The following is a 25,678-nucleotide window of genomic DNA, read 5'->3' as shown; positions in this document are numbered from 1 at the left end:
GCGGACGGGGTCCTGACTAGTTCAATGAATAGGGTCGAATTGACAGAACACTGGGCTACAGACTTTCATGGAGCAATCAAGGAAGCCTTACGATCAGAGCATGCATTAAAAAACCGAAAAAAAAAGGTAAAAAAACATACAACAGCCGGTGTTCGCTGATGGTCACCCACTCAACTACTAATCTGCCGGTTAGTGGCTTATCTATGGGGGAGCAGACGGGACCCCGAGTTTTCCACTACCTATGGTCGTATGTGTTTGGTATTCTCTGTCACTAATTTATAAAGAGTTTTTGAAAAGGAATTACATTTATAATAAAATAAAATAAAATACTACTTAAAATTTTAATAAAATTTAAAATAAATAAAAAATATATATTAATTATAATTATAATAAATTATAATTAAATAAATAAAAATATTTTAAAAAAGCTATAAAATTTAATTAAGAAAGAAGAAGAAGAAGAAGAAGAAGAAGAAGAAGAAGAAGAAGAAGAAGAAGAAGAAGAAGAAGAAGGAGAAGGAGAAGAAAATCCGACCATACCCTCTTGGATTGGAAGACCGGAAATACCTTGATGGTTTGATGGACGACTTCCACACACAAGGTCGGGCAAGCTGGATGAAACAGCCAACACCATTCGGATGCCCAATCTTCGTCGTCTGGCGAACGGTAAATGGACAGCGAAAAGGTCGAATGGTGGTGGACCTGCGACCCTTGAACAAAATTACCATACCGGATATATACCCTATACCATCCCAGGAAGACATCATCAATTCTCTGCGACACAAGAAATACGTTACCGTACCTGACGCTTCAGCCTTTTTCCATCAACTGCCCATCTATAGCAAGCACAAGATTCTAAATAATTCCAAGGCTGGGTATGGCTTTCCATTATTATGGCTTTCCATTATTATTCCATTGTTACTTTCCGTCTATATCTAGGCAGTCGCGGTCACAGTCACAGAAGATAAGGCAGGTCAGCCAAGGTATATGCCAGTAGTACTTGCCTATTTCAGGAGGCAGGATATAGACAATCCCAACGTGGCTCCTGCCCAAGGTACGTAAACACTATCCTGTATATGGTGAGTTTTGGCGACGTCGCAGCCTTCTTTGACCCCTTCATACATCGTCATAATGAGAGAAACGCCAAAAGTATCAAGCCAGCCATTCCCACAAGAGGAGATTTACTTTTGCATCGGGCCGATTTCTCTGGATATATAAACCAGACGTACAACCACATGTTGCAAAGCCTCAATTCGCGAAAGCCTGCTATTTAATGGACAAGACACTTGCACAATCATCAACCATGACTGTAATACCATCAACCATGACTGCAACATCGTCACTTTTGACTGTAGAATCCTCAACCACGGGCGCAGAATCATCAGCTACATCTACGCCTGTAGACAAACCTCGCTGCACGCACTATATCCCCTGCCATTGTCCCTCGCTCCCCGAGTATGCTTCTCCGCCGCTGGGAGATGAATCGTCTCCATTATGGCTGCAAAGACCTCATAAAGATGAAGACTATAACAAGACCATAATTAAGCATACGCAAAGCTCGCGTTATCGACGGATAGCGGCCGCCTGGCATGATGTGTGGTTGGCTATTAAGATTAGTCGTCCGCTAACACCACTTAAAGTACGATCATTCCGATGGCTGATATCAGCTGACCTTATTCCCCGGGGATATGAAGATGGACAAGCGCCATGGCGCATGCTTATACGGTCCTATCTTACAGACCTCCCCTTTCAATTAACTCAAGGAAACATCAGTCGAAAGTCTGTATTTTTATGGCAAAACTTTCCAAGACATCTAGGCCAACTGCATAACCGCACAAAGCTTGATAACGCACCTCCTGAGATAACATGCGGGAGACGAGCAGTTTTCTCCCAATATAACCGGGATTATAATCATAGCTTAATTGGAGACTGGCTTGTTATAGTCTACATTTGGGCTACTAATAAAACATGGATGGAGAGGACTGACTTTTTAGACTTAGTCTCTTATGATAGTGTGACTGGGTAAGTAACTAAAGCTTATGCCTTGTATATTATATTATTTTAAAACATTGATTACTTATATATTATTTTCTTTAGTATTCGCGCTTGGGAATTTGTTAATGCAGTTGACGCTTTTACCAAGATTCCACACCTATTCTACCAATATAAAATAAGGGACTCTATAGAGCAGGATGCCATATACGCTGGGCGCCCATATCAACACTATAACTCTGTTCAGATAAAGCCTGGAGACCCTGTACCGGCCAGACTCGCGGGGTTAAGAAGATTAATGAACGGGCGGTCAAGACATTTGTATTGTGCGACATATGAGTATGAAACGTGTGATGACAGGCACTCATAATAAAACTGCCTGTAGGGGGTAGAGCTTTAAAGACACTTGAATTGCCATAAGATGCGGGCTTTGTCTAATAGATCGAATCTTGAAAAATATCTACGTATAATTAGTTTAATTTCAACGCTGCATAGATTTAACTGTCGTGTACTTTTAATTTTAGAAGCCAAAGGCGCCGGATATAAAAGACTTTGAACCGCGTTATAGAACTTGACGGGACCCGAATTCTCCACTACTTCTGGTCGTATGTGATAGATAAGCGCAGAAATAAGCATTATAAATGGGAGTGTCTCGCTTGTTTCTAGTCGCGGAGAGTTCTCTTCAAGCCACAATGTTTGGAAAACTAACTAAAGCTTGCAGTTTGCTAGAGTGGCCACGAATGCCCTGCTGCCATTTGGCTTATATCTTAATTATCCTGTTTCAATAACATCTACGAGATCAGCTTCTAATTAGGGTTCCCGAAGAAAGGCTTATTATAACTATTCTTTCATTCATATCTTGCATAGTACTTTGCATTAGTTTATATTTATGGGGGGTCCTATATCTTCCAATGCATATACCTACGAGGCGGGGGCGTTTTCTGGTAAGAGATCAGGCAAGAAGTATGCTCTGGTAAGAGCTCTGCTGAGTATTTTTCCAAGCAAAAAGAGTCACCAGCAGCTTGAATCTATGACAGGACTTCTTTTTTTCCTCTTACCATCACCTCCGTCTTGCCATATCTCTCATAAAAAAACCCCCCGGGGCTCCTAGGTAGTTATATGCGGTGAGCTGGTCTCGAAGTTCAGCCTGATATCACTCACTATTGGACAAGTGCATACCAGTTTCACTAAGATGGCTTTATAACTCAAAGCGAATATTGTCTACAGCACAACACGGAGTGCAAAGTAGGGCACTCCATAATTACATATGCTAATACAGGTGTAAGAGCGTCGTGAAATGCCCCACCTATTCTTCAAATACATTTTCCAGCACTATACTGCTTAATATATAGAATTTGAACAGATATCTGTTATTGGTCAAGTTAGACGAAGTACTGCGCAGCTGACAAAGAAAGTACAAAACGATGCCCTAATACTACCTATAAAAAGATATTAATCATGCGGGTAGTCGTGTTGTTTAAGTACTAGGTAACTAATTTAGGCCTTACTCAGTGCGGAAAAGTACTGTAAGCAATATGTTGTCTAGACCATACCTCGGTCAATAAAGCTAGTGAGGAACAATTAGGCTTATGCTCTACAGGGGTCAATGGAATACCACCTTCCCAGATTGTCTATATGCCTGGACTAAGTAAGCTAAACAGAACTCTTGTATGTTCTTTGAACTATTTCATTAACCGACACTAGTATAAAGCAGCTGACTCAAGCAGAGATAAATGGTTCGTATTGGTGGAGTTATTGAAGATATAGCAGATGTAGGTTAAAATATCTGTGCTTCTATTAGTCTAATCTCAGAAGGGTACCAAAACCATCTTTAGAGAGATGCCTTCTTATATCTTCCCTTAATATAAGAGTGGTGTTGACTAATATATTAAGTAATTTACTCTAAGTAATATTAATATCGAGCATAACAAACTCCTTTTCTAACTTCTATATCATTCAAGTGCCTTTAAAATACCTGTCACAATTAACACTACTCCGCCCTATGCTCCCACACCCGTACAGCCCTACCTTCTACGGTGAGCCGTAAGCACTACAAAGAGGTCAGCTTGTGTCTGTGCTGCTCTAGTTGCAAATGTCACAACTTCGGGCAAGCTCGCCTCGTAAACTGGGGATTCAAAACTAATCAAGATGTAATACCTAGTAAGATGTAGCAAGCCATAAGCTTTCAACTCTTCTTAATATTAATGAACCCATCGTTGCGACGATCATTTCTATAAAGAGTGTCGAGTCCCTTGCCTTTCTAAATTTTTTTCTAGCAACTCAACCTATCAACTCTAGTCTTCCAACTCAGCCTTCCAACAATAGAGAGCCTCCCCGTTTAACAAACTAGGAGAAAATGATGTTCTTCGCTCTTGCCCTACCTCTCCTCCAGCTCGCGGCTGCTGCCCCTGCCGCAGATGTGGCAGTGCCAAACATCACTGATGCTCTTGAGAAGCGTGGTGATGGCTCGGGCGTACACCTTGTGAACTGTGATGGTTTTTCGGGCGAGGGTACAATTTTACCCAAGAGTTCCCACGTTGTTGTAAGTTTATAACCATGATAGCCTAGCTCTTGTATAGACTTTCTCAATGTTAATATCGTTTTGTTAGTACTGCCCGAATGATGGCAACTGCAACTTCCAGCCCTCCGGAGACAATATATGCACTATGGGAGAGAACTTCTGGTTCACATGGGAGGGGCAAGCTCAAGCCTGTACATTTTCTTCTGGCGTTCGCTTTTCTTGGTTTATTGACGGCGACGCACAGTCGCAACCAAACTTCCAGCATGTTGGGTAAGTCTTGCAAAACTCTCCAGCGTGGTCAAGCTCGCAGATTAACATGATGGGATGTAGCGATGGCGGTAACCAATTCCGGGCATACGCGGGTTTCAAGGACGATCAGCACACGATGTTCTCCTTGGGAAATGGCCAATGCCATTCTATCTACTACTTTATCTAATGGCGTCACGACCCAGCTTTTAGGGTCGCGACAATGGGTCGCTAATGACTTAGGTACAGAAAGCGTGAGTTATGGTGGGTAAAGGAGTAATGGATAGCGCCGGGTTAGTTGACCACCAAAAACGGAATTGTATGACTCTAGATTTGGAGTTTTTGGTTGCAAAAAATAGAAGACAATAAATTCAAGAAGAGAACTTGACGTGACCCTGAATTTTCCACTATTGATGGTCGTATGTGCTTGGCCACTGACAGACGTTGTCTAATATAGCTATTCTACTCAATAAAGAATATCTCAAGGATAAAGAGTATTAACCAATTAAGGTAACGAAAGGGAGCTGTTGTGGCCTAGTAGGTAGATCAGGGGGACGATCCACTTTTAGAATGCCCTTGAATGCTTTAACTTCTTGGCTTTTGTAGAGTAAACCAATCTTTACAAGGGCCTTGCTTCTTGTAACTAGTATGCTTTGCTTGTTATTTCTCTGATAGCGGTTTTTACATATCACCCGAGTGCCTCTACCTCATACCTAGACATTAAGTCCGGTTTGTAGAGTCCGGTCTGTAGACCCACTAGACACTGATGCATATATATATGTATATATATGTGTGTGTGTGTGTGTGTATAACGCTTCTTTATGTGAAACCCTTCCAATTACTATCAACCCTCTACTATTGATATATCTTCAATAGCGTTAAAGGCCGCACGACTATTCAGAATTAAATAGAAACGCAAAGTAAATTAGTCTAGCTCCATGAGTTATTTACATTTACTTTCTGTTTAATGCTCCACTTCCTCCGTCAATCTGTTTTCTCCTCGAATTAATTTTAGGTGGTAATAAGGATGTAGTCTAAAATACACACCAGTCACACGACGTCTAACCGCAAATGTAGCTTCGGTGTACATTGCAAGAGAGGTTAGCCTCGGCCAGGCGGCAATTGCTGTTAAAGGAGCCGTCTTCATTAGTTAGCCACAGCGACGGACCACCACAGCCTTGAAGCCGGTACTTGAATCCATTATCAAGCGGGTTGGCAAGGGGGACGTTGCACGGGTTCTGGCCGTTGTCGTTGATCCTGTCCCAGCGGCAAGGGTCGCCACCCTCAATCCACATCACTAATAAGTAGACGGACGGCGTTAATTTCTTTCAGATCAACTGAAGACATATAGCAGTGATGAAGTTAAACAGAAGATAGACGTACCGTTGAAACCCGCGGCGATTCCAATCGCAATGGCGGCCTCAGCACGCGTCACCGACAAGGCCATGGCCAAGACAGTGGGGATAAGATCTCGTGAAAAGAGCATAATGAAAGGTGAGGGGGTCTGCTGAATAGCTAAAGGAAAATTTGTCTATTTGGTGGCTCAGTGAAGAGGCAGGATTATTGGTGCTGCTATGACTGGATGGTAGATGCCGCTGGTGCCTTTTATAATATTCTAAGTTTGACGGAGAGATTAATTAACCTCTTTATACTCTAAATATTGCAGAGATACCTTCTGTTTCTACCGCTGGTTTAAACAAAAACCCCATAGGATATTTTGAACTTGCGGTGTCCAGTAAGGCTGCCGTTCCATGGGTTCTTTGTATTGCCCTATACAGTAAATGTAATCCTGGGCAACGGGTATTAATGGAAATGAAATATTCTGTCGACCAATCACGGACATTTTGATCGCTTACTTATGCTTACTCAAGTTAACCTTGAATCTTTTAGTTAGAATTGACCTTCAACCTTCTACTTAAAGGGAACCTCACTGTATGGGTGGGGAGAGTAGCGGGCGTTCTTGACAAAGCGGGACTCGTATATAAATGGCACGGACCTCTTCGGCAGCCTGATCGGACGATCGCCAACTCATGATGCCAAGAGTTGCAGCTCTTCAAACGTAAGCAAAGAGCTAGACGGAATCCGAATTTTCCACCGCATATGATCATATGCAATTGGGCTTGTACGATATCCACTTAAAGACTGCTTTAAAGGGAGATGGAACAGAGAGAGTTTCCATTGCCAAATACGTACTTATAACCAGGGGTGCCAATAGCTCATGGATCAGTTAGACTTCTAACCGTGGTGTACAAATTGAGTTAATGAGATATGATATTCCTCGAGCTGTAGAGCCAGAGTTCAAACAAGGAGAAGCATCTGCGCCTCAGCTGTTCCCAATTCACACTTCCGGATTACTTCGCCTTGCATTATCCCATGTACGTAGCATTCTCCTATAATCCTCCAAGCTCGTCTTCCTGTTATAGCTGGACACTTTCGAAGCACAAAAGGAACTCCGGACCCAAAAAGCACCGCAATTCTGTCCCCAGGTTTTAATTTCTGGGGGCCTAATCCAAAGTATCCCTTCTTAGTGATGAAGAACCTTCGCCCTAAAGCAAACCTCTCGATACCTGCTTCCAATGTATCCTGTGGCACCAGACTTGGTCGCTGTCTCAGAGCTTCATACACATCATCAATCAATAGCCTGTACATGCTTCCTATTAGAGTGATTTGCATCTTCGGAGTCATCGAGATCCCATGCGATACGATATAATCGTCTCTTTTTTGCTTGTCGCCCAGCGAGCTTATCGCTGTGTCGTCTGCATTCCCAATACGGATCGGGGACTATATTCGCTAAATTGAACGGCTGATGGTAACGATCGTATGACTGTTCTTGCCATATTGAAGCAATCTCCAATAGGAGTGCAGGATACTCATCATCATGCTGTGGAAAGGCTCGCTCTTTTAATTTAGGATCCAACCGGATCCTAAATTTTGGGGGATAATCTCTTCTTCCTGGGGTAAGAGTAGTTAACGATCGATTGAGGGCAGATATCGACTGATCAAGAGCTTCGCAGCAAACTCAACTAATCCCTTTTTAATTGCTGTTATTGGAGGCTGCCCCGACGACTAGGACTTCGGAATTTTTCTGGAAGCCATTCCTCGTAACATGGCTGGTACAAGTACCGTATGCCTTCAAACCGTCGACTGTCCCACAAATAACGTGGACCAAAAAGCTTCAAGCAGCTGATTGACAATTGGTTACCTGATAGATACCTTTTTATTGGATAAAGCAAGATGCTTGCAGCAACCAACAGCGACCATGAAACGAGTAGCGTCCGCCCAGTTTCTGTCAGTATTTTCAACAGTGCTCTCATGGCATATTTCTATCCCGTCCCACAATATTCCCTTAATTTGCAAAGTTTTCTCGTGTTTGTCCAAATTGAAGGAGGCATTTACGGAAGTAGCGGTTCCGTACAATGGCTTTGAGGCAGAGTGTTTCAACTCTTGTAGCAGCCATCTCTTCATCTCAAGTTCTGTAATAAGCTCACCTCGCTGCAATAGATCGGGGTTTTTAGATAGGTGAGGATTCTCATGTGCGATGACAAAGACGACGTTATCGCGATGGAGCACCTCTTAAAATTGCTCTTTGAGTCTAGGTGAGATTTTGTGAAATGAAAAATTTTAGGAATATCCTCTAGGTTTTTTATAACTGCGGAACCTTTGACAGCTATTTCTAGTCGTCTAATTCGGCGTTCCCGTAATACCTCATCTTTAGAAGTCCTCAGTGGAGAATTAATAGGGAACCTAACCGATGACCGTTCACCAGTTCCATCAGCCCCAACGAGCTTTTTGGGTTTTGTATATTTTGGTTCTGCTCACCACGTAACATCGAAATAACGTTGTATGTTTCTAAGAGGCAAAGGCAGCGAACCAAGTGGAACAGACCAGTCCGGAACACAAGATGGTAGATCTTGATCATCGTTGCCACATTGGCGAAGAATTTCTAGCTTGGATTCATCTAGCAGCAACATTGCAAGTTGTTGAACCCAAAGCAAGAGTTTCACGGGATAGACACCGTACATAACAATAGATACGATCGTATGTGGCTGGTTCTCTGCATTATGTCATTTTAAATAGAATCTGAGTACAACTTATTCACGATTGCCAATATTATTCACATCAATTCATTTGCCCTTACCTTGCGGCAGAGGCAACCCAAATAGAAAGTCATGCCTAACAAATAGGTTAAACAGCTTATTTGCTTTTGTTATATGAACTAGCAAACGATACAGCCTTAATTATCTAAATGCCATGAAAACAATCGCTTTCTAATATATGCACGCTAATTACTGGTAGAGGATCTCTCGTTCATTACCCGCCAGCACCTCTCTTCTCTAAAATAAGAAGAAAAAACTCCAGCCGTGAATTTTTTGTATCCTAAAACGCCGATATAAGTGATATGCTTTTCTCCTTAAACCATGGATGTATTGATTTTTTTCTTCTCAGCCCCTGAAAAAGCGTATAACAATGTAGCAAGACCTTTGCCGCCGCCAGAAACTGCGAGAGCAACTGCTGATCCAGCAGTTCGGTAAATGAGGGCACCGATGAAACCCCCAGCGACAAGTGCTATAAGAAACGAGACGCGTCTCGTTCGAGGACGATTATCCAAAACAAAGAGCTTTCGGTCAATCATAAGATCTACCCACGCTGCAGTTGCCATGGCAGTGCTGATTTCAGTTGCCGCCAGACTTCGAGATTGCACCACCTGGCTACCGGCGGCAAACGCCAACAAGGCCACAACAGCAATGGCTGTTGGGCCGTGGTCATGAACTCCATACCGGTATTGAACGGCGGTGGCACCAAAGATGAGACAAGTTTGTACTAGATTGCACAGAATAAGCCACCATCGCTTCCGAGGGCCGACGACATGACCCAGTTGGCCTGTTAACCACCCTGCGAAAAGGAAAACACCGAGTCCCGTGCCAATGTTGGCAGTATAGAACATGTCGCCGTTTAGTTTTGGTATAACCACGGCCAGACATAGAAAAATGGTATTGCCTGTTTGGTTCGAGGCAAAACAGTGATAGTCTGGGAACGTTGTTGCATCTTGGGCAGCCTTACGTTAGCCTTTGGGAACAGCAATACTATGCATAGAAAAGGGGGCCGTCTACCTTGAATGCCTGTGCAAACCGTTATTAATAAGAGTTGGAGCTCAACGAATAGTGACGTGCGAACGTCCTGGTTGAAGTGGTCGATAAATCCATGCTCAATTTCAGATTTTTCGGAAGTTTGTGGAGTCTGTTGTCCAGCACAGATTGACCCTTCTCGACTAGTGTCTTGAGGGCTGGTAACTGTCTTGGCCTCTGTTTCAGCCATTGGGCCTGTTGAAGTTGCGCTGATGAGTTTTCAGAGATTAGGATTGAAAACAAATTGATTTGGACCAAAAAGAGAGATTACCTGAGAGGCAAAACCTGGGGGCAAAGATTTACTTAATACAAATGTCGGGACCGACTTCCGTCTGAGGCACGGTACGAAAATTGGATAACCGCCGGCCCCACGTCCGAACTCAGGATCCATGAGCACTGCTTCAAGGGGAGAGCCAGTAGCGGACTTTTCCGGCCAAGTAGCTTGGCGAGAAGCGCATACATAACGATTTCGCTGCTTTTAAAGAAAGCTGCCTCTCAGATCAAAGAGTGGCTCACTCATATCTCCGCAGTACGGAAACGATGTCTTGGCGTGCAGGGTTTACGATAACGGACGCTTCGACTCAAGTCGCACACAAAGTGTCCTCGCTGCAACTTTGCGATTGTTATATAGTATTTCTCATCGCGGCGCTGAGGGGCAGAAAAAGAGAAGTACACGCATCCTTCGTGCTCATACCATACAGTTCAGCACATCTCAGCGAGTCACCCTTATCCTAGAAAGCAATTCTCTTTGTTCTCTATCTCTTTCGCTGCCCACGATGGCTGCTTACTCTGCTAGCCGAAATCCGACAGATACAGTCGCATCCAGCTCAGCTCACCGACTATTATAGGTATAGGCGTTGGCTCTTAGATAATGTTTACGTACATGAGTCCCTGCAAGCTGCAATAGGGGCGGCGTCATCGAGACGAGAGTAGAGAGAAAAAAAAAAAAAAGCCCGATTTAAAGCGGCATGGCGGCGAAAGCCTGTTTCTTCCAGCCAATAGCCAAGGGCTGACCCGCCGCATCCGGAGTGGGCCCCGGCCGGCTGCCGACGAGCTAGCCGCGCGGGCCGGAAGAAGATCTGGCTCCAACTCCACCGATGCCGCCGACATCCGCGCTGCCAATGCTGCTGTTTTGGAGGGAAATCGTTCTTGACAAGAGGTTGGAATATGGTGAAAAATAGAGTTATGGATGATATAGACTGGGTAGTGCATTAGGAAAACGTGGAGTTGGATGATCTGGAAAATATATGGAGTAGATCTTGATCGATTAATTGTGGATGTAACTCTGCCCTGGACTATGTCCTAGCTACTCTGTTCAGGGGTATGTGCTATGTAGGATCGACATGGCCTGTGAGAGTCTTTGACTTATAGACCAAATTTTCCAATGTAAGCTACATGTACTTACTTTATACTAGTTGCCTACCTACCTACTACTAGGTAGGTATTTCTGTTAAGCTAGAATATTGGCGCTTTGTTATTTGACGAGTATACCAAAGGTATAGTATCCCGCTGCCAAACAATCAACATCTTTATTGAAGATATTGACGAGAAACCCTGGCCTCATTCTCCCTCCTAATAACTACCCATATATAGAACGAGTTCCTTACTAAATAGGCCTTTTCATCGTGATGTTTAATAGTGATCAAGCCAATTTGCCAAAAACCTTTTTCTCAATGCTTATGCGACGTTGTATACTAATTTATCCACTGATTTAATATCTGAAACATTCCCCCGTCTCTTGAGCAATTGTCTTATAGCTGTGTCTGGGACGTACATTTTGAACGAGTACCTTTCGGTCCCTGGTAGTTGGTGTTTGGCCGCATTTTTGCCGATTAGTAAAAGAGCGTTGGTGCACCGCAACGCGTTTAATGGAAATCACGTGCTGTCGCATCTGCTGACTAACCGACGCGATACGCGATGTTCGGGCAGCACCACTTTCATATTATTGTTCACGCCGCATACGGTTGAGAAATACTGAGTGCGATACGGAGTACAAGGGTCTGGCCTCAATGTTCGCCGGAATCCCAAATGCAGACCAGCCTGGCATTTATTAGCCGGCTTCATGACTCGAAATAACCTGTCAGGCCACCTCTCCTGGTTGTTGAAGAACGTTGCGCTGTCAAAACCCACCGCCCGCGAATTTCCCACCACAAGCGATACCTCATCGTTTCGTTTTTCACAATCGCAATCGCAATCTGCCGACGCACCTGCGGCGAACCTCAGCCAGGCAACCACTGCATCGACCAGCACAGATAAACGGATATCCCAGGTACAGGCATCTGGGAGCTCAAATGGCCTACCGAAGAGAGAAGAAGCTTTGCAGGATAAAGAAGTGGTGGTATTAGAGGACGACAGTATGGGCCGCTTGAACTTGTCTACCAAACCGAAGAAAATATCGCTTCTGTCCCAAAATGGCCAGCTCGCAACACCGTTAACCACTGATCCTCAGACCAAGCAACGCTTGAATGAGCCTTTTAAGTCCAGTGGTGCGTAAACCAGAATATTATTTAAGTGCTACTGGGTTAATATTTTGGCAGCAGCTGCAAAGACCACGAATCTAATACAAGATGCCATCTCAGAAACGAAACCAGGTTCATCACGCCGCATCTCATCGCCGGAATTTAGCGCTGATTTCGCCGACTTCGATGATGACGACTTGGAGTACATGGACCTAACAAGAACAACCGGCGCATCTGACGAGTCTCTACAATTCGGCGACGATGTGAAGGTCTGGACGGAAAAGGACGCATCTTGGGAAGCGCCGGCTAAAGCCAAAAAGAGAAAGAGTGCTGATACCGGCTACGCTGCTGCTGAAAGCCAATTTCCGGATGTATATCAGCTCCTGGGAGCTGATCCTCCAGCCCCGACTCCTGGTCGTCGTTCTGCAACAAAAGTTAGTTCCCCTAGTTTCATGATCTCCCAACAAGATGAATTGGAAAATTCTTTGTTGCTAAACTGTTCAAGGGTGCGAAAAACGGATCTTCCAAGATGTCCTTGGATGGGTCTTCCTCTCCTTTAGGCCGAGCTGCTGCTCAAAGGGCGCCATCTCCTATCAGGCGGACTCCAGAAAAAGACTACGCTATCAGCAGTTCTGAAAGACGAAAGAAATTAAAGGTTGCTGGTGAGCGACCTTCGTCTCTAGACTCTCCAGATCTCGACGACGCTGCCCAACCTGAGCCACGACAAGCTAACGAAATTTTCATCCCGGACTCCGATGATGAATTTGTTACACCGCCGTTGAATACGGCTACTTCTAAGAAAATCCCAGCGAAGCCTTTTGTTAATCTACAAGAGGAGGACGCTTTCCTTATGGATGTTGAAGATTTAGCTGTATCTCCTAGGCCAAGACACCAACGTTCATCTCCACCTCGGCCAGTTCAGACTAAAAATCCAGGTGCTTTACACCATCAAAATGTATCTGAAACCCAGAGCACTGGCACCATCGATAATTTCAACGAAACACACTCATCACAACATAAAATTCCATCATCTAGCCAAACACAGAAAATCTTGTCTCGCATTTTAGCAAATCCACAACTTCTAATCCAAAAAAGCGAATCCCTGGACAACCAAATTCAACAAAATGATAGGGACTTCTTACAGGCTATAAACGACCGGCTACCGAAAGATAAGAGAAACGAAATTAAAGCAGAGAAAGAACGCCTCATCCAACAGCAAAAAGCAATGCAGGACCTTAATGAAGCGGTGAAGAGCTATAGAGCCTTGAATGAACAGCGAGAAGCAGTTGCTCTACAGGTAGCCGAGTCTTATTCAAAGGGCGTAGATACAGATGACGACGAAGCTCGACTTGATGAACTTACTGAGCGTGTCGAGTCAACAGAACGAGAGCTTTCCCAAATACTAGTCGAGGCAGGCCTTGACGAGGCCAATTTCATGGAAAAACAGAAAGATCCTGTTCTGACTGAGAGAGACGAGCATATCGTTGTCCTTGGTACGCAAGCTGGTCATAGAGGCATGGTCAATATGTCACGGAGCTCAAGGGATACTCCGTTATCTATTGGAGGAACTCAAGTTGTTCACCAAACGCAGCTCCCTGAGCCGATTCGATCACAACTAGGCAGTGAGCCACTGCACAATTTTTCTCTTCCTGATCGTGCCTCTAGGTCTGCTTCAAGAGCGGCACCACATTCCAGCATAAATCACCTCATGGACGTAGAAGACGATTTCTTCTCTGATATTGACGAGATTGAGATGCAACTGCCTCCGAAACCCACCAAAAAGACCACTCAGCTCGACAAGGGCAAAACTCCTCTGAGACATCGCACTCAGCGCTCAGGAAATGAATTTAGCGATTTCAGCGACGATGCTGATATGCTTGCATTTGCTCAAGACTACGAGATACGCCAATCTGCTGGCGGGCCACCCCAAGACTCTCGAGTATTTTCAGAAACCTCGGGAAATGCCTTGCCTGCGCCAAAACAGAGGCAATTACCCTCAAAAAGGCAATCACCTCCAGAACCATCTCAAACAAGGATACCGCCAGAACTGATGAGACATCCTTGGTCTGCAGACGTCCAGAAGACTTTGAAAGATCGATTCAGGATGAAAGGATTCCGGCACAATCAATTAGAAGCCATCAATGCCACACTCGCTGGCGAAGATGCCTTCGTTCTGATGCCAACAGGTGGTGGAAAATCTCTCTGTTATCAGCTTCCAGCCGTTGTCAAGTCTGGGAGGACAAGAGGAGTAACCATCGTCATATCTCCTTTATTGAGTTTAATGCAAGATCAGGTGGATCATATGAAAGCCTTAGGGATACAAGCCGTTGCATTCAACAGTGAATGCTCTCCCGAGTACAAACGACAGGTCATGTCTGCTTTCAATGAGCGGAACCCAGAGCATTTCATTGAGCTTCTCTACATCACACCGGAAATGGCTAGCAACAGCGTCCAGTTTCTTAACGCCATGGTGAACTTATATCAGAAGAAAAAATTCGCCCGCTTTGTCATTGACGAAGCTCACTGCGTCAGCCAGTGGGGGCATGATTTCAGACCTGATTACAAGAATTTAGGCCAGCTTCGGTCCAAGTTTCCCGAAGTTCCTGTCATGGCCTTGACAGCTACTGCAACCCAAAATGTTATTGTTGACATTAAGCATAATCTTGGCATGATCAATTGCCAAGTGTTCTCGCAAAGTTTCAACCGTCCAAATCTGTATTATGAAGTTAGGCCGAAAAGTTCAAATCCGGTGGCGACCCAGCAAATTGCCTCTCTAATCAATTCTAAATACCGGAACGTCACTGGAATTGTTTACACAATCTCACGAAAACAAGCTGAAGACGTCGCTGAGAAGCTCTCAGATCATGGCATCGCCGCCCGTCATTACCATGCTGCCATAACGCCTGCGGAAAAAGTTGAGGTGCAAACAGCATGGCAGAGGGGCCAAATCAAAGTTGTAGTAGCAACTATTGCTTTTGGTATGGGTATTGATAAACCAGACGTCAGATTTGTTATGCACCATGGCATTCCGAAGAGCTTAGAAGGCTATTATCAAGAAACTGGCCGTGCGGGGCGAGATGGGAATCCCTCTGACTGTATCCTGTTTTACGGAAAAGCGGACATAAGAGTCCTCAAAAAACTAATTATAGACGGAGATGGTAGCAAGGACCAGAAGGAAAGACAGATGGTAATGTTGAATCGTGTAACAGCATTTTGTGACAACAAGGCCGACTGCCGACGAACTGAGGTCCTCCGCTATTTTGGGGAAGATTTCAATGCGTCACAATGCAACAAGACATGCGACAATTGCCAGGCCGGGTTAGTTTTCGAGCAGCAGGACTTCTCTGAATACGCTATTGCCGCTATACGGATCGTCCAGCAGCAGCAGAGACTCACAGCGAACCAATGTGCAGATATTCTGATTGGTAGGAAATATCCAGAATACCAAGAACAAAATTCAGACGAGTATCACGGCATGGCCAAGGGGATGAAGAAGCATGAGATGGTGCGCGTTATTGACCGCCTCTCGGCTGAAAAAGGCTTCCATGAAGAAAATATTGTTGGAAATCATGGAGTTGCCATTCAATATCTTCGAATCGGACCTGCTGCCAATCAATTCTTGACGGGAAGACGGAAATTGATGCTAACAGTCCAAGTTTCGGACCAAGTGGGCTCGAACCAGATGAAGACAAAGAAAACAAAAGTTAGCAAAAAGCAAAAAGAGCCAGCAGCTAATGTGCAGTCAACATACGTCTCGTCGCCAATCAATAGACGTAGAAAAAGAGCAGCAATTGTCGATAGTGATGACGAGTCGAACTTGCCTATGACATCACGAGGCTATGTGAATGATGGATTCGTTGTCTCAGACGAGGAGGCCGAAGAGGATGAGGCCGATGAAGAAGCTTTCGAGCCGCTCCCACAGCACCGGCCTGCAAAGCCGACTTCGAAACCTAGTTCCAAAAAGACTTCGCGACCGGAGCCTGTACCAAGCAAACACAGGCTGCAAGATTTGCCAGATATCCACCAAGACGTGGTGGACGCTTTTGTCCAACAGGCGCGTCAATTAGAAGAGCGTATCCGAAATAGATTGGGCCTCAGGCGGCCAATGTTTACGGACACTCACCTGCAAGAAATGGCTATCAACTGGACCACCTCGATCGACAGGATGAGTCGCATTCCCGGAATTGATGTTGATAGAGTCCAAGAGGTTGGCCCAAAGCTGATACCATTATTGAACACGTATCATGCATCGTATCGTGAGATTGCTGCGGCAGACGCGGGCACTGGCGCCTCAACCTCCAACTTGGATCAAGAAATAGTAGACTTGATCAGTTCGGACATCGATATCGACGAAGATGAAGGGGGAGAAGGGGAAGACTCCCATTACTTCTCTTCCAAACCAGCAGCTGATGTCCAAGCCTTCCATGATAGGCTGCAAACATTGAATAGCCAGCCAAGTCAATCCAGAGGCAAATCTTCCTATAGCCGAGGAGGAGGAAGCAGGAAATTCTCTGGTAAAAAGTGGCCCAAGAGAGGCGCTGGCGCTGGAGGCTCTCAACGCCGGAGCGGTGGTTCCGGTAGGAGAGGTGGTGGTTCCGCAGGTGGTAACGGCGCGTCGTCATCACGATCTGCCGCAGGAGGCAGCGGCGTCGGCGGATTCAAGCGAGACAGCAAAATCGTCAAGAAGAGCGGAGGTGGCATCGGGTTAATGCCTTTATGATCACTGGCCACAACCTGGAATCCATATTTCTACTTTTTCAAGCAAAGATAGATTTTAAAAAGAAAGAAGAGCAAGGGGCCCGCCTATTGATTTATGTCTATAATATGTTGGTTTTTGCGGGTTTTGCGGTTATTGCGTGGAGCATGAGATACGAGACATAACGAAGATATCCTCCCTCCTAGCATTCCCTTCCTAACACCACGGCGGAGGTTATTGCATTAACAAGGCGATTTTTAGTTTCGGCGTTGGAGCGTTTCGGCATTTACATCGTTATCCCTTTAGAGCGTATTAGAAGAAGAAAAAAGAGGAAAAAAAGTTGGGATGCGGGAGATGGCTACCTGATTAGAGACGATGTTTGTAGATGTGATGCAACAGTTGCACGTATATATATGTACTCATACATGTATTTCATCTGCACCGCTCGTTTTGTAGCAGCCTTTTTTAATGATAGAACCCTCAAACGCATAACAGCAATGGCTAAACTGAACTTGGAGGGAACATCCCGTCACATGATAGCAACAAGGCCTTGCACGTATGTGATAAGCATACTTTCAGAATTAAAACCCCGCATAAAAAGCCCGAGAAGCGTAATAAAGAGGAACAAAGCACATTCCATGTAAAAGGCTCATTTCTGCATGGAGACAGTAAAGAGAGAGGCCGGGGAGCAGATAGTAGTAGAAGATCTCGACTCCGTCGAGCAGAGAGTGCTACAGAATCTGATCACCTGGCTGATCGGAAATCCAAACGCTGATTGGCACGCCACCATGTTTTCACCCCATGTCGAGCAATGTATAGGTGGCGGCGTGGAATACATGGCATGGCCGCTGGAATCCAAGGTTGGCTTGTTTCATTTTCTCAACATGTTATTATTCAAGCTTATTGAATGAGCTCTGGTATATAATGCACTTACTTATACAACCCATTAAAAAAGTATCCTGGCTTCGATTGGGTCGTATGCAGAACAAGGCTGCCCAGCCTTCCCACCAGAACAGCCGGTGTATGGATCCCAATTGCCGGCTTCGACGGATGCAGGATTGAAGACGAGGGTGGGTTTACGTATAAGCTGCTGGTAGGCAAAAAGTATCAGATGCTTAAACCGTCCAGAAGGGTTACATTAAGAGTTAGAGAGGGCGATGTGATGCATGTGCTATGGCTTATGAAGCATAAAGATACGTGATTTTATTGGAGGTTGGGAAATACAACTACATAATGTATTTTATTTTTTTTTATTTTATTTTTTTTTCTGTTTGCGTATTATAGTAATAGGGTTAACTTTTACATCAAGTTCACGTCCAAACCACTACGGTATAAATAAAAATTTTCTGTATTGCAAATAGCGATGTTCTACAGACCAACGAGGAGGACTTATTGATAATGGGATTTCTAAGTGACATATAATAGGTATATATAGACGCAATAGATGCAATAATAATATTTTATTGACAGTCTTGCTATATCTAGTGAATCGTTGTTATAAAGATAACAAGGTGTCGTATCCCAGGGACTCCAAGGAGATGTGGTAAGTAAGCAGCTGTGCAAGTTGTAATTATTATCTTTGTTAATCAAGAATTAATCAAGTAACCAACTCATCTCTATATTTAGCCTCATTAGTAGTTAGGCGGCGTAGGCCCTATACATGGACAAGCGAAACATTGTATAAGTGTCTACTTTAATCTATAATCTCGGCTCAAAGACCAACGTATATACAACCTACATAATAGCTGCGCCAGAGAAGATCCAATACAGTATCGACCGTTACGTTAACGGGACTCGCCGCCTTTACTCTGTTATAAACTCGCAACTCGGGCTTACTCGTCGGCTACCGCGTTACCATCGCTAACTGCGCTCTCTTTAGGTGGTTTACCGATCACGGTAAGATGCTCCTCTCTTTCTATTTATTTTCATCTCTAAGTCTTACCTTCCCCCCTCTGGGCATTTCGATCATTTCTCTCTCTCTTTTACACTTAGCTAGTAGGTAAGCTTTCCAGACACACTGGAATCTCCCTAGACGAGTTCCCGCATATCGACAAGTGGCCGAATACGCTTTCCCAGAGGCCGGCTTTCCAGAATGGTCGGTAAGTGTCTTAACCGGTCGTCACTTGAGGCAACGTTAAACGCCTGAGGGTATATGAGAAGAGACAGGCCCCCAAAATGAGACCAATCAGTAGTTTTATCTCAAATAACTAAATAGAACAATCGCCAGTCGCTGCATGAATCAAAAGCTGAACATACGAATAGCCCATTCCACTCAAATATTATCAGAAATCAAGTGTTCGGATTGTTTCTAGTTAAGTTCAAGAAGAAGAAAAATTGTAGAGCTAGCCGTAGCATATAACAAGCTAGCTCCGGGAATCTCAGCTATTCTAACAGGAAAACAAAAACAAAAAAATATAAAAAATAAAAGACAAGGAAGAGGATTAGGCACGCGCAATGAGACCGATCAGTGGGAATGGGAAAAAAGGATTGAATTAGGTAAAAGCAATATTGTGAAAAATAGAAGAAAGAGAGAGAGAGAGAGAAAAGATGCCGACACATGCCAACCAAAACCACCTTTTTGTGTCGCGTCCTTTTTTTCCACATCAACTCCCTCGCACACCGCCAGCTCAGCTCGCTTCGCTTCGCTCCTCCTTGAATCCTTTACGCCACGCTATGGAAAAAGACAAATAATGATAGAAATTACTTGAGGTAAAAAAAAGAAAAGAAAAAACACACGAGTGGCGTGTTATATATGTGAGCCGAAGTGAAGCAAAGAGGTTATTTGTTTTTGAAATTGAGTGGCTTCATATGAATAAGCATTCCAAACGTGATGTTACAGAAGAAGCAAATAAACACGCAAAATAACGGACAATCCGATTCCATTTCCCTTTAACAAACATTTGATACCATAATCTTATGAATGTGCCATCAAATATTGTTGATTCAAAATCGCCACCTGGGCTTAAGATCTTTCGGCTCGGGGGGTTGTCGCTATACTTGCGAGAAGTAAACCGGCTGAATATGGGGAGAGGGCTTGATCCACGGGTTGAATCTGGCCGTCTTGGCATAGGCAGCAAGCTAGTCCGACGAGACGTAGCCATGGAGCTGCTAGGGCGGACGTTTTGGGTATCCAGGTTCAAGGTTGAAACGGTGGGCTGTACGTTGGAACGACGAGATGGTGTTTGTTTGGACAGAGTAGATTGCGAATAAGGTCCAGGAGAGGTGAGACGGTCACGGAATGAAAGTCGAGAGTTGCCCGTCCTAGACCAAGATCTGGGGAATGACTCCGACATAGGGGACTCTGAGCCGGCCCGGGTGAGAGAGCTCCGGGGGGTCGGCAGCTTGGAGGTAGACAGCGGCGTAAGAGCCGACGTCGATCTTATGGGCGCAGGCGTTCTGTGTGGGGTGTGGCTACCATCGACATCCAAAGTATTTGCAGAAGAGTTCCATCTTGGTCGGTGCCCCATGGTGGACGCAGGTCGTAGGGTCGAGGCAGATGCTGAAGGGGGGTAGTAGGAGAGTCGAGATGGAGTCTTCTTACCCATCCTTGAGACTGGAGCAGGTAATGACGAGTCTCTTCGGCTAGAGGAGGCGGACATGAGGCTAGAAGAGCTCGCGTTAGGGGATCGAAGTTGATTTACACCTTGTTTCCGTGCAGGCGTATGCGGATCACGGCCAAAGTTTGGCATGATCACAGACGAAGGGGGGGAGCTTCCTGGAGTTTCCATGCCGCTGCCATTGGTAGACCTGTCGTTGGAGAGCATGCTGGAGATGGAATCTCGTAGTTGCTGGCTCTTTCTCTCTGCGTAGATATCCTCGAGAATGGCATCCATATCTCCCATATCAAGCTTCAGTGACTCCCATCGCGTTTGCATTTCTGCATGAAGACGCAAGATCTCACCATTGACGGTCAAGCGATCTTTGACACCCTTGTCAATAATAGCCAGCACTCGCCCAATAGCGGGACCATAATGCGTTTTCTTGGCCTCGTAGCTCTCAATCTTTTTGGCGATGGAGGGTTGGTTCGTCAAATGCATGCCGGAATCAATAGCTTCCCTTAGCTTCATCAAAGACCGCTCCACAGACTCGTGCATCTTCTGCGCCTGCCGTCCTGCACCGCGGAAGACAATAACCCATCTATCCTCCCCGAGCTCTTTACGAAGAGACTCCGCGTCCTTTTCGAGCTTCTTGTAGCTCGCATCCAGGCCATCGTGTCGCATATCCAGCTCTTCACATGCGGTAGGAAATGCATGCTTCGCCCTTTGTTCGAAGACGGACAATCGCATGGGCAGAAAATCTAGAGATGCTCTCAAAGGCTGCATCCTAGCAAAAAGAGCGAGCAGGCTAGAATCATCTTGAGACATGGCCGTATTCCCTGGTGCGTTGGGAGTAAGCGGTAAGGCAAGACTGAGGCGATTCGACGGCTGCAGCCGCGCGGCTGAAAGAGGGTTATCTTCAACAATAGTCTCCAAATCACCAATGTCGACATTGTCACCGCTTGCGGCCACGGCAAGGCTCTTGTGTCGACGCTCTTCCATCTCAAAAACGAGCCGCGAAAGTTCATCCATTTCGGTCTGTATATCACCCAGTACGCTATTCCATAGTTCTTCCCACTCCATGGCAATTTCCACTTGGTTTCGCACGCTCTGCAGAGTTCGCTTTATCCGAGCCCATTCATCTGCAATCGCCTCCATCTGGGTAACGGCTCGTCTAAGATCGTCGGTGGACGCGTCAGCAATATCAGGCCGGTTTTGCAGCTCATCGATGGCGTTAACATAGGCGTTGATGAGATGTTCGAAACGACTGATGGCATTCTCAACTTCTTCCAAGCCTTCACGGCCACCGGCAGCCGCCCACTCTACGTCATCTTCACTGTCCAGTCCGGCAACGACTTCTAGGGCCTTGGAAATCCAGCTGCGAATCTGTTCGGCAGCATTGATAAGAGCCTTGGAGGCCACTGGTGCCGTTGGGATTGCCGAAACCTTGCTAGAAAGTGCATCGGCATCAGGAATACCGAGCGTTGTTAGCTGAGCTAGCTGATTAGCAAACGACACTCGTGAGAGAGTGTATATCGACCCAGGTCGGTTGTGGCTCGGCGTAAAGTATGAGTTCATGTCTGGCGTGAAATCATTGAAGGCGATTATTTCGGGAGGCGCTGTTTCTACAAGTGGCGATTCCTTTGGTGGAGGAGTTGGAGGGGAGGGGGAATATGCGGGGGAATAGGAAAGAGAATTTGAAGGCGATTGTGAAGGGGAAGCGGCGGGAGGCGAGGAAGGCAAAGGCGGATATTCTTTGGGAGAAGGCGGACGCGTAATTCGTTCAAGGTGTTCGCGTCGAGTATCCAGAGTGACCTTGGTTCCATTACCGTTTAAGTGGTCGGGCAGCCGATATTTTTGCGTATCCATGGCGAGAGATTTAGCAAGGGCGTCTTCGAGGGATTCTGGTTCCTGGATATCAGGCAGTTCAGGTAGCTGATAGGAATCAGCGAGAGGAGACATGGATACGTCCGACTGGCTAAGTGATCTGCTATGCGGAGGAGGGGCGCCAGGGCCTTTCCAGGGACGGCCGCGCCGAGAGATGACGGCGGTGACGGATCCTGCTTGGTGTTTCTCGTCGAGCTGGCGGAGCTGTTCTTCGTCAAGTCGACCGATGGAATCGATGTGCTGCTTTTCGATGGCTGCTCGCTTGGCTGCTGCTTCAAGGCCCAGAGCCTTTAGGCGAGCAGCAAGACCAGGCGATGTCTTTCGAAATGCGGCAACCAGGACTTCATGCGACGGCTCAGGTTCCAGAAGAGTGCTGCTTCGGCTGCGATATTTGCTGGAAGTGGTGCTGGTGGTAGGGCTTAAAGCAAGGTCGGCAGCATCGACTGGAATCGTGTCGTGGCAGATGCTACTGTTGCCGTTGTTGCTCTTGTTGGTGCTGTCAATATTGTTATGGTGGTTAGTGTTGCTGTTATCGATGCTCGCGCTGCCGTTCGTCCTTGGTGTTGACAGATCTGCAGGCCCTCCGTTATGTGAGGGGGTGGATGCGACCGTAGCGACAAGCGTGGCGGTAGCTGCAGCTGAAGCCGAAGCTGGAGCTGGAGCTGGTTCTGAAGCTGGAGCAGCGTAAGGGGTGGCGGGCGACTGGGCGGTTTGGTCGGTTTGATCAGTGAATTTTTGCAAGTTTATGTCCCGCTCGCCTGCATCATGGCCGCTTGGCTGCTGCTCAAGGTCGCGGTTCGGACTCAGACCCACGTCGGCGTCTGTTGAGCTCTCGTTGGCTGGGTTGGAGTCGCGGTCTGGGCTGCCACTGGCGACCACGGCAGCAGAATGGCTGGTGGTCATGGGCCGCAGGTGATCGCTGGGGGGGTTCAGTTGAACCCGCCCGCCCACAGGATCGTAGGGAACTCAGTGTTGCTGCGGCGTAGCAAGCGGCGCGCTAGTGGAGGGCCCAGGTGCCTTTCAGTGGACGGCGGCCCTGAACGGCGCCCTGATGGCTGTGCGGCGGCGCAGTGGGTGGGAGGGGCAAGTGTAGGCGGATATGTGTTGACTGCGCGTACGTAGGGGCCGGCTCGAGATTGGTTACCGAAGCCGCCACCCGTGAGGCGTCCAGTGTTGCTGATAAGCCGTTGTTGCTGCCCTATCGCGGTGCTCGTTTGGAATGGATTTTTTTCCTGTCGCGCGACGACCCAATCAAGACGCGCACTCTGCTGAAAAGTCCCGACGGTGCCGTCGTTGCTGCCAACCCAAGCGAGGACTGCGCAAGTGGGCTGGTGTGTGCGGATGCACAGTAGGGTTCGTTGGATGCCTGCACTGCTGGTTCCGCTGCGCTGACCAGGAGACTGGGCGAAAGAGCGGATTCTACCCGCAGACGATGCGGTGCCGGTGGAGAGCGCTGCAAAAAAGACGGCAGCTCGCAGGACACAGCTATCAGCGATGGTGGTAATAGTGCAAGTAAAGCTTGGATGAGGCTCGGTCGTTGGCGGATTATGCGGCTGCCAGCTCGTCGACCTGGCGAGCGCGCAGTCGCAGAGCGTGGTGTTTGTAGTCGTCGATAGGGATTAACTCGGGTTCTGGCGGTGATCTCCTGGAAGAAGGCTCGCGATGGACCTTGACCAAGAGCTGGCTGAATCAAGTAAGGTCCGCGTACCGGGGTTGTTCGACGCCCAGGCTGGCCGGAGTCTGGGTCAGGTCAAAGGCTGAAAATAGTCGAGTACAGCAAGAAGTCGGCAGAAGGGGAGAGGGCGGAAGCGGCGAGCACGAAAGCCAAAATGGGAGATTGGACGAATAGCCCAAGCACAGCTTGCTTGAATGATTATGATGGTGAATCAAAAAAAGGGGGCTGAAGGAGAGGGAAACTCTGGTCAGGAGGGGTGCAAGAGGAAGAAGCGTGGGATCGCAGCTCATGTTAATTAACGGGAGCTGCTCGTTCCTGAGCTAAGAGGGAGAGACGATCTACTGGAAGAGGTACCCTCATCTCCCTCTGGGGGTACTTGGTACTTTTGGGCGTTGTGGTCACTCTCTACCTATCTTACTCTTGACGCACCAAACGAACTTGCACATTTATTGGTGGATAGATGAATGGATGTGGCATGGGGTCACGTATAACTAACGAGACAATAAAATAACAAAGATATTTTTAAAAGTCCGTGGGTTCAACAAATGGGATCCTGGCAAAGATGCTCTCTGTATGCCTTACAAGCGGACAGCCCTGCACATGTACCTTGCTGTGAGGACCGAGGTACCTTGCTAGTACTAGCCCATTAGTACCTGAGGTATGGATTGTGTAACTGGAAATGGTATCTCTGTGCTATAACAGCTGCCTATCGAAGGGAGTTATACTCCGTTGGTGGGTGGTATTCTCGCCGATTGAGAGCCTAGATAAACGGCCAGATGCGACACGTTTGACACGTGTGAGGGTGATGCGGCCCAATGCACTGGTGGGAGAAGATGCCACCTTTCAGCGCGCCTAATGAATGGCACTGGCTGAGACACAGCATGGGACAAAGCAAGGGCGCGAGGTGATGGAATGGCGATGGACCGGATTTGGGCTAGGTTGCCGGCTAAGCAATAACTGGCGTGCTGCAAATTGCTTTGTTGGGGACCAGTTCCAGCAGCGCACACGCTAATGCTGCCACTGCCGTCCTCCACAGCACAGCTTCCACCAGCACTGCAGCGTGCAGCTTCGGCGCTCTGTTCCACTGAATGTGCGCTAGCATTAGAGCCATGCCGGGCTAATTAGCGCATCTCCACCGCCGACACGGGAGCTTCCACAGCACTTCCACAGGCATCCGCTTCTGGCAGCTTCAAACCACTTGAAACGCTGTGAAATCTCCACGGCTCCATGCTGCCCGACCCGCCTCCACCAGGGCGTCCTGCAGCCATTTTCTGCATTATCAACCTGGCAACATTAGCCTGCCGTCCGATATGCCCAGGCACCTTGCGATGCTTTCTTAATTCCATGCCGGGGTCACGAGCGTTCTGGGATGGCAGAGGGCGGGTGAGACAATGAAGATACTTGGCACGACTGCGACGGGGCAGCTACTGGATATGGCCGGAAGCTGTCATTTTACTTTGCCGAGCTCACAGTGGTAGGTACCTACTAGGTAGTAGCCTGGCATCTGGTTGGTAGCTAGCCCCGAGGCAAATTACTTGGT

The 25,678-nt window shown here is 46.7% G+C and overlaps 6 protein-coding genes across 6 annotated transcripts; 3 read left to right on the top strand and 3 right to left on the bottom strand.

Annotated features, from left to right (window-relative positions):
* Window positions 1-1,285: 1,285 nt before the first annotated feature.
* TrAFT101_001563 (uncharacterized protein) lies at window positions 1,286-2,483 on the top strand. Its single transcript, XM_024909580.2, has 2 exons — window positions 1,286-2,022; window positions 2,098-2,483. Exons 1-2 carry the CDS (start codon window positions 1,304-1,306, stop codon window positions 2,360-2,362), a joined length of 984 nt encoding a protein of 327 aa, XP_024762674.2. The 5' UTR covers window positions 1,286-1,303; the 3' UTR covers window positions 2,363-2,483.
* A 1,865-nt stretch (window positions 2,484-4,348) lies between these two features.
* TrAFT101_001562 (uncharacterized protein) lies at window positions 4,349-4,949 on the top strand (the record flags this gene model as incomplete). The annotated part of the gene is made up of 3 exons (XM_024899593.1): window positions 4,349-4,534; window positions 4,602-4,783; window positions 4,844-4,949. 3 exons carry the CDS (start codon window positions 4,349-4,351, stop codon window positions 4,947-4,949), a joined length of 474 nt encoding a protein of 157 aa, XP_024762673.1.
* Window positions 4,950-5,820: 871 nt separating this feature from the next.
* On the bottom strand, window positions 5,821-6,245 carry TrAFT101_001561 (uncharacterized protein; the record flags this gene model as incomplete). The annotated part of the gene is made up of 2 exons (XM_024899598.1): window positions 5,821-6,056; window positions 6,143-6,245. The coding sequence occupies 2 exons, from the start codon at window positions 6,243-6,245 to the stop codon at window positions 5,821-5,823; spliced, it is 339 nt and encodes a 112-aa protein (XP_024762672.1).
* A 2,716-nt stretch (window positions 6,246-8,961) lies between these two features.
* Window positions 8,962-10,125, bottom strand: TrAFT101_001560 (uncharacterized protein). Its single transcript, XM_024899647.2, has 2 exons — window positions 9,871-10,125; window positions 8,962-9,805 (listed from the first exon to the last, which is right to left on the bottom strand). Exons 1-2 carry the CDS (start codon window positions 10,073-10,075, stop codon window positions 9,171-9,173), a joined length of 840 nt encoding a protein of 279 aa, XP_024762670.1. The 5' UTR covers window positions 10,076-10,125; the 3' UTR covers window positions 8,962-9,170.
* A 7,574-nt stretch (window positions 10,126-17,699) lies between these two features.
* Window positions 17,700-18,241, top strand: TrAFT101_001559 (uncharacterized protein; the record flags this gene model as incomplete). Its single annotated transcript, XM_024899609.2, has 2 exons — window positions 17,700-17,900; window positions 17,996-18,241. 2 exons carry the CDS (start codon window positions 17,700-17,702, stop codon window positions 18,239-18,241), a joined length of 447 nt encoding a protein of 148 aa, XP_024762668.2.
* Window positions 18,242-18,667: 426 nt separating this feature from the next.
* On the bottom strand, window positions 18,668-24,365 carry TrAFT101_001558 (uncharacterized protein). The gene has a single exon (XM_066126360.1). The coding sequence runs from the start codon at window positions 23,364-23,366 to the stop codon at window positions 19,845-19,847; it is 3,522 nt and encodes a 1,173-aa protein (XP_065982461.1). The 5' UTR covers window positions 23,367-24,365; the 3' UTR covers window positions 18,668-19,844.
* Between the last annotated feature and the right edge of the window lie 1,313 nt (window positions 24,366-25,678).

The sequence above is a fragment of the Trichoderma asperellum genome, chromosome 1, assembly GCF_020647865.1.
Source record: "Trichoderma asperellum chromosome 1, complete sequence".
NCBI lineage: Eukaryota > Fungi > Ascomycota > Sordariomycetes > Hypocreales > Hypocreaceae > Trichoderma > Trichoderma asperellum.
This window is presented reverse-complemented; position numbering and strand designations above follow the sequence as displayed.

Excerpts from the sequence above, each read along its gene's own strand:
- TrAFT101_001563 (XM_024909580.2), top strand. The coding sequence starts at position 1,304 with ATGACTGTAATACCATCAACCATGACTGCAACATCGTCACTTTTGACT. Across the intron at positions 2,023-2,097 it reads TCTTATGATAGTGTGACTGG|TATTCGCGCTTGGGAATTTG; the intron begins GTAAGTAACTAA and ends TATTTTCTTTAG.
- TrAFT101_001558 (XM_066126360.1), bottom strand. The coding sequence starts at position 23,366 with ATGACCACCAGCCATTCTGCTGCCGTGGTCGCCAGTGGCAGCCCAGAC.
- TrAFT101_001560 (XM_024899647.2), bottom strand. The coding sequence starts at position 10,075 with ATGGCTGAAACAGAGGCCAAGACAGTTACCAGCCCTCAAGACACTAGT. Across the intron at positions 9,806-9,870 it reads GGTTTGCACAGGCATTCAAG|ATGCAACAACGTTCCCAGAC; the intron begins GTAGACGGCCCC and ends AGGCTGCCCAAG.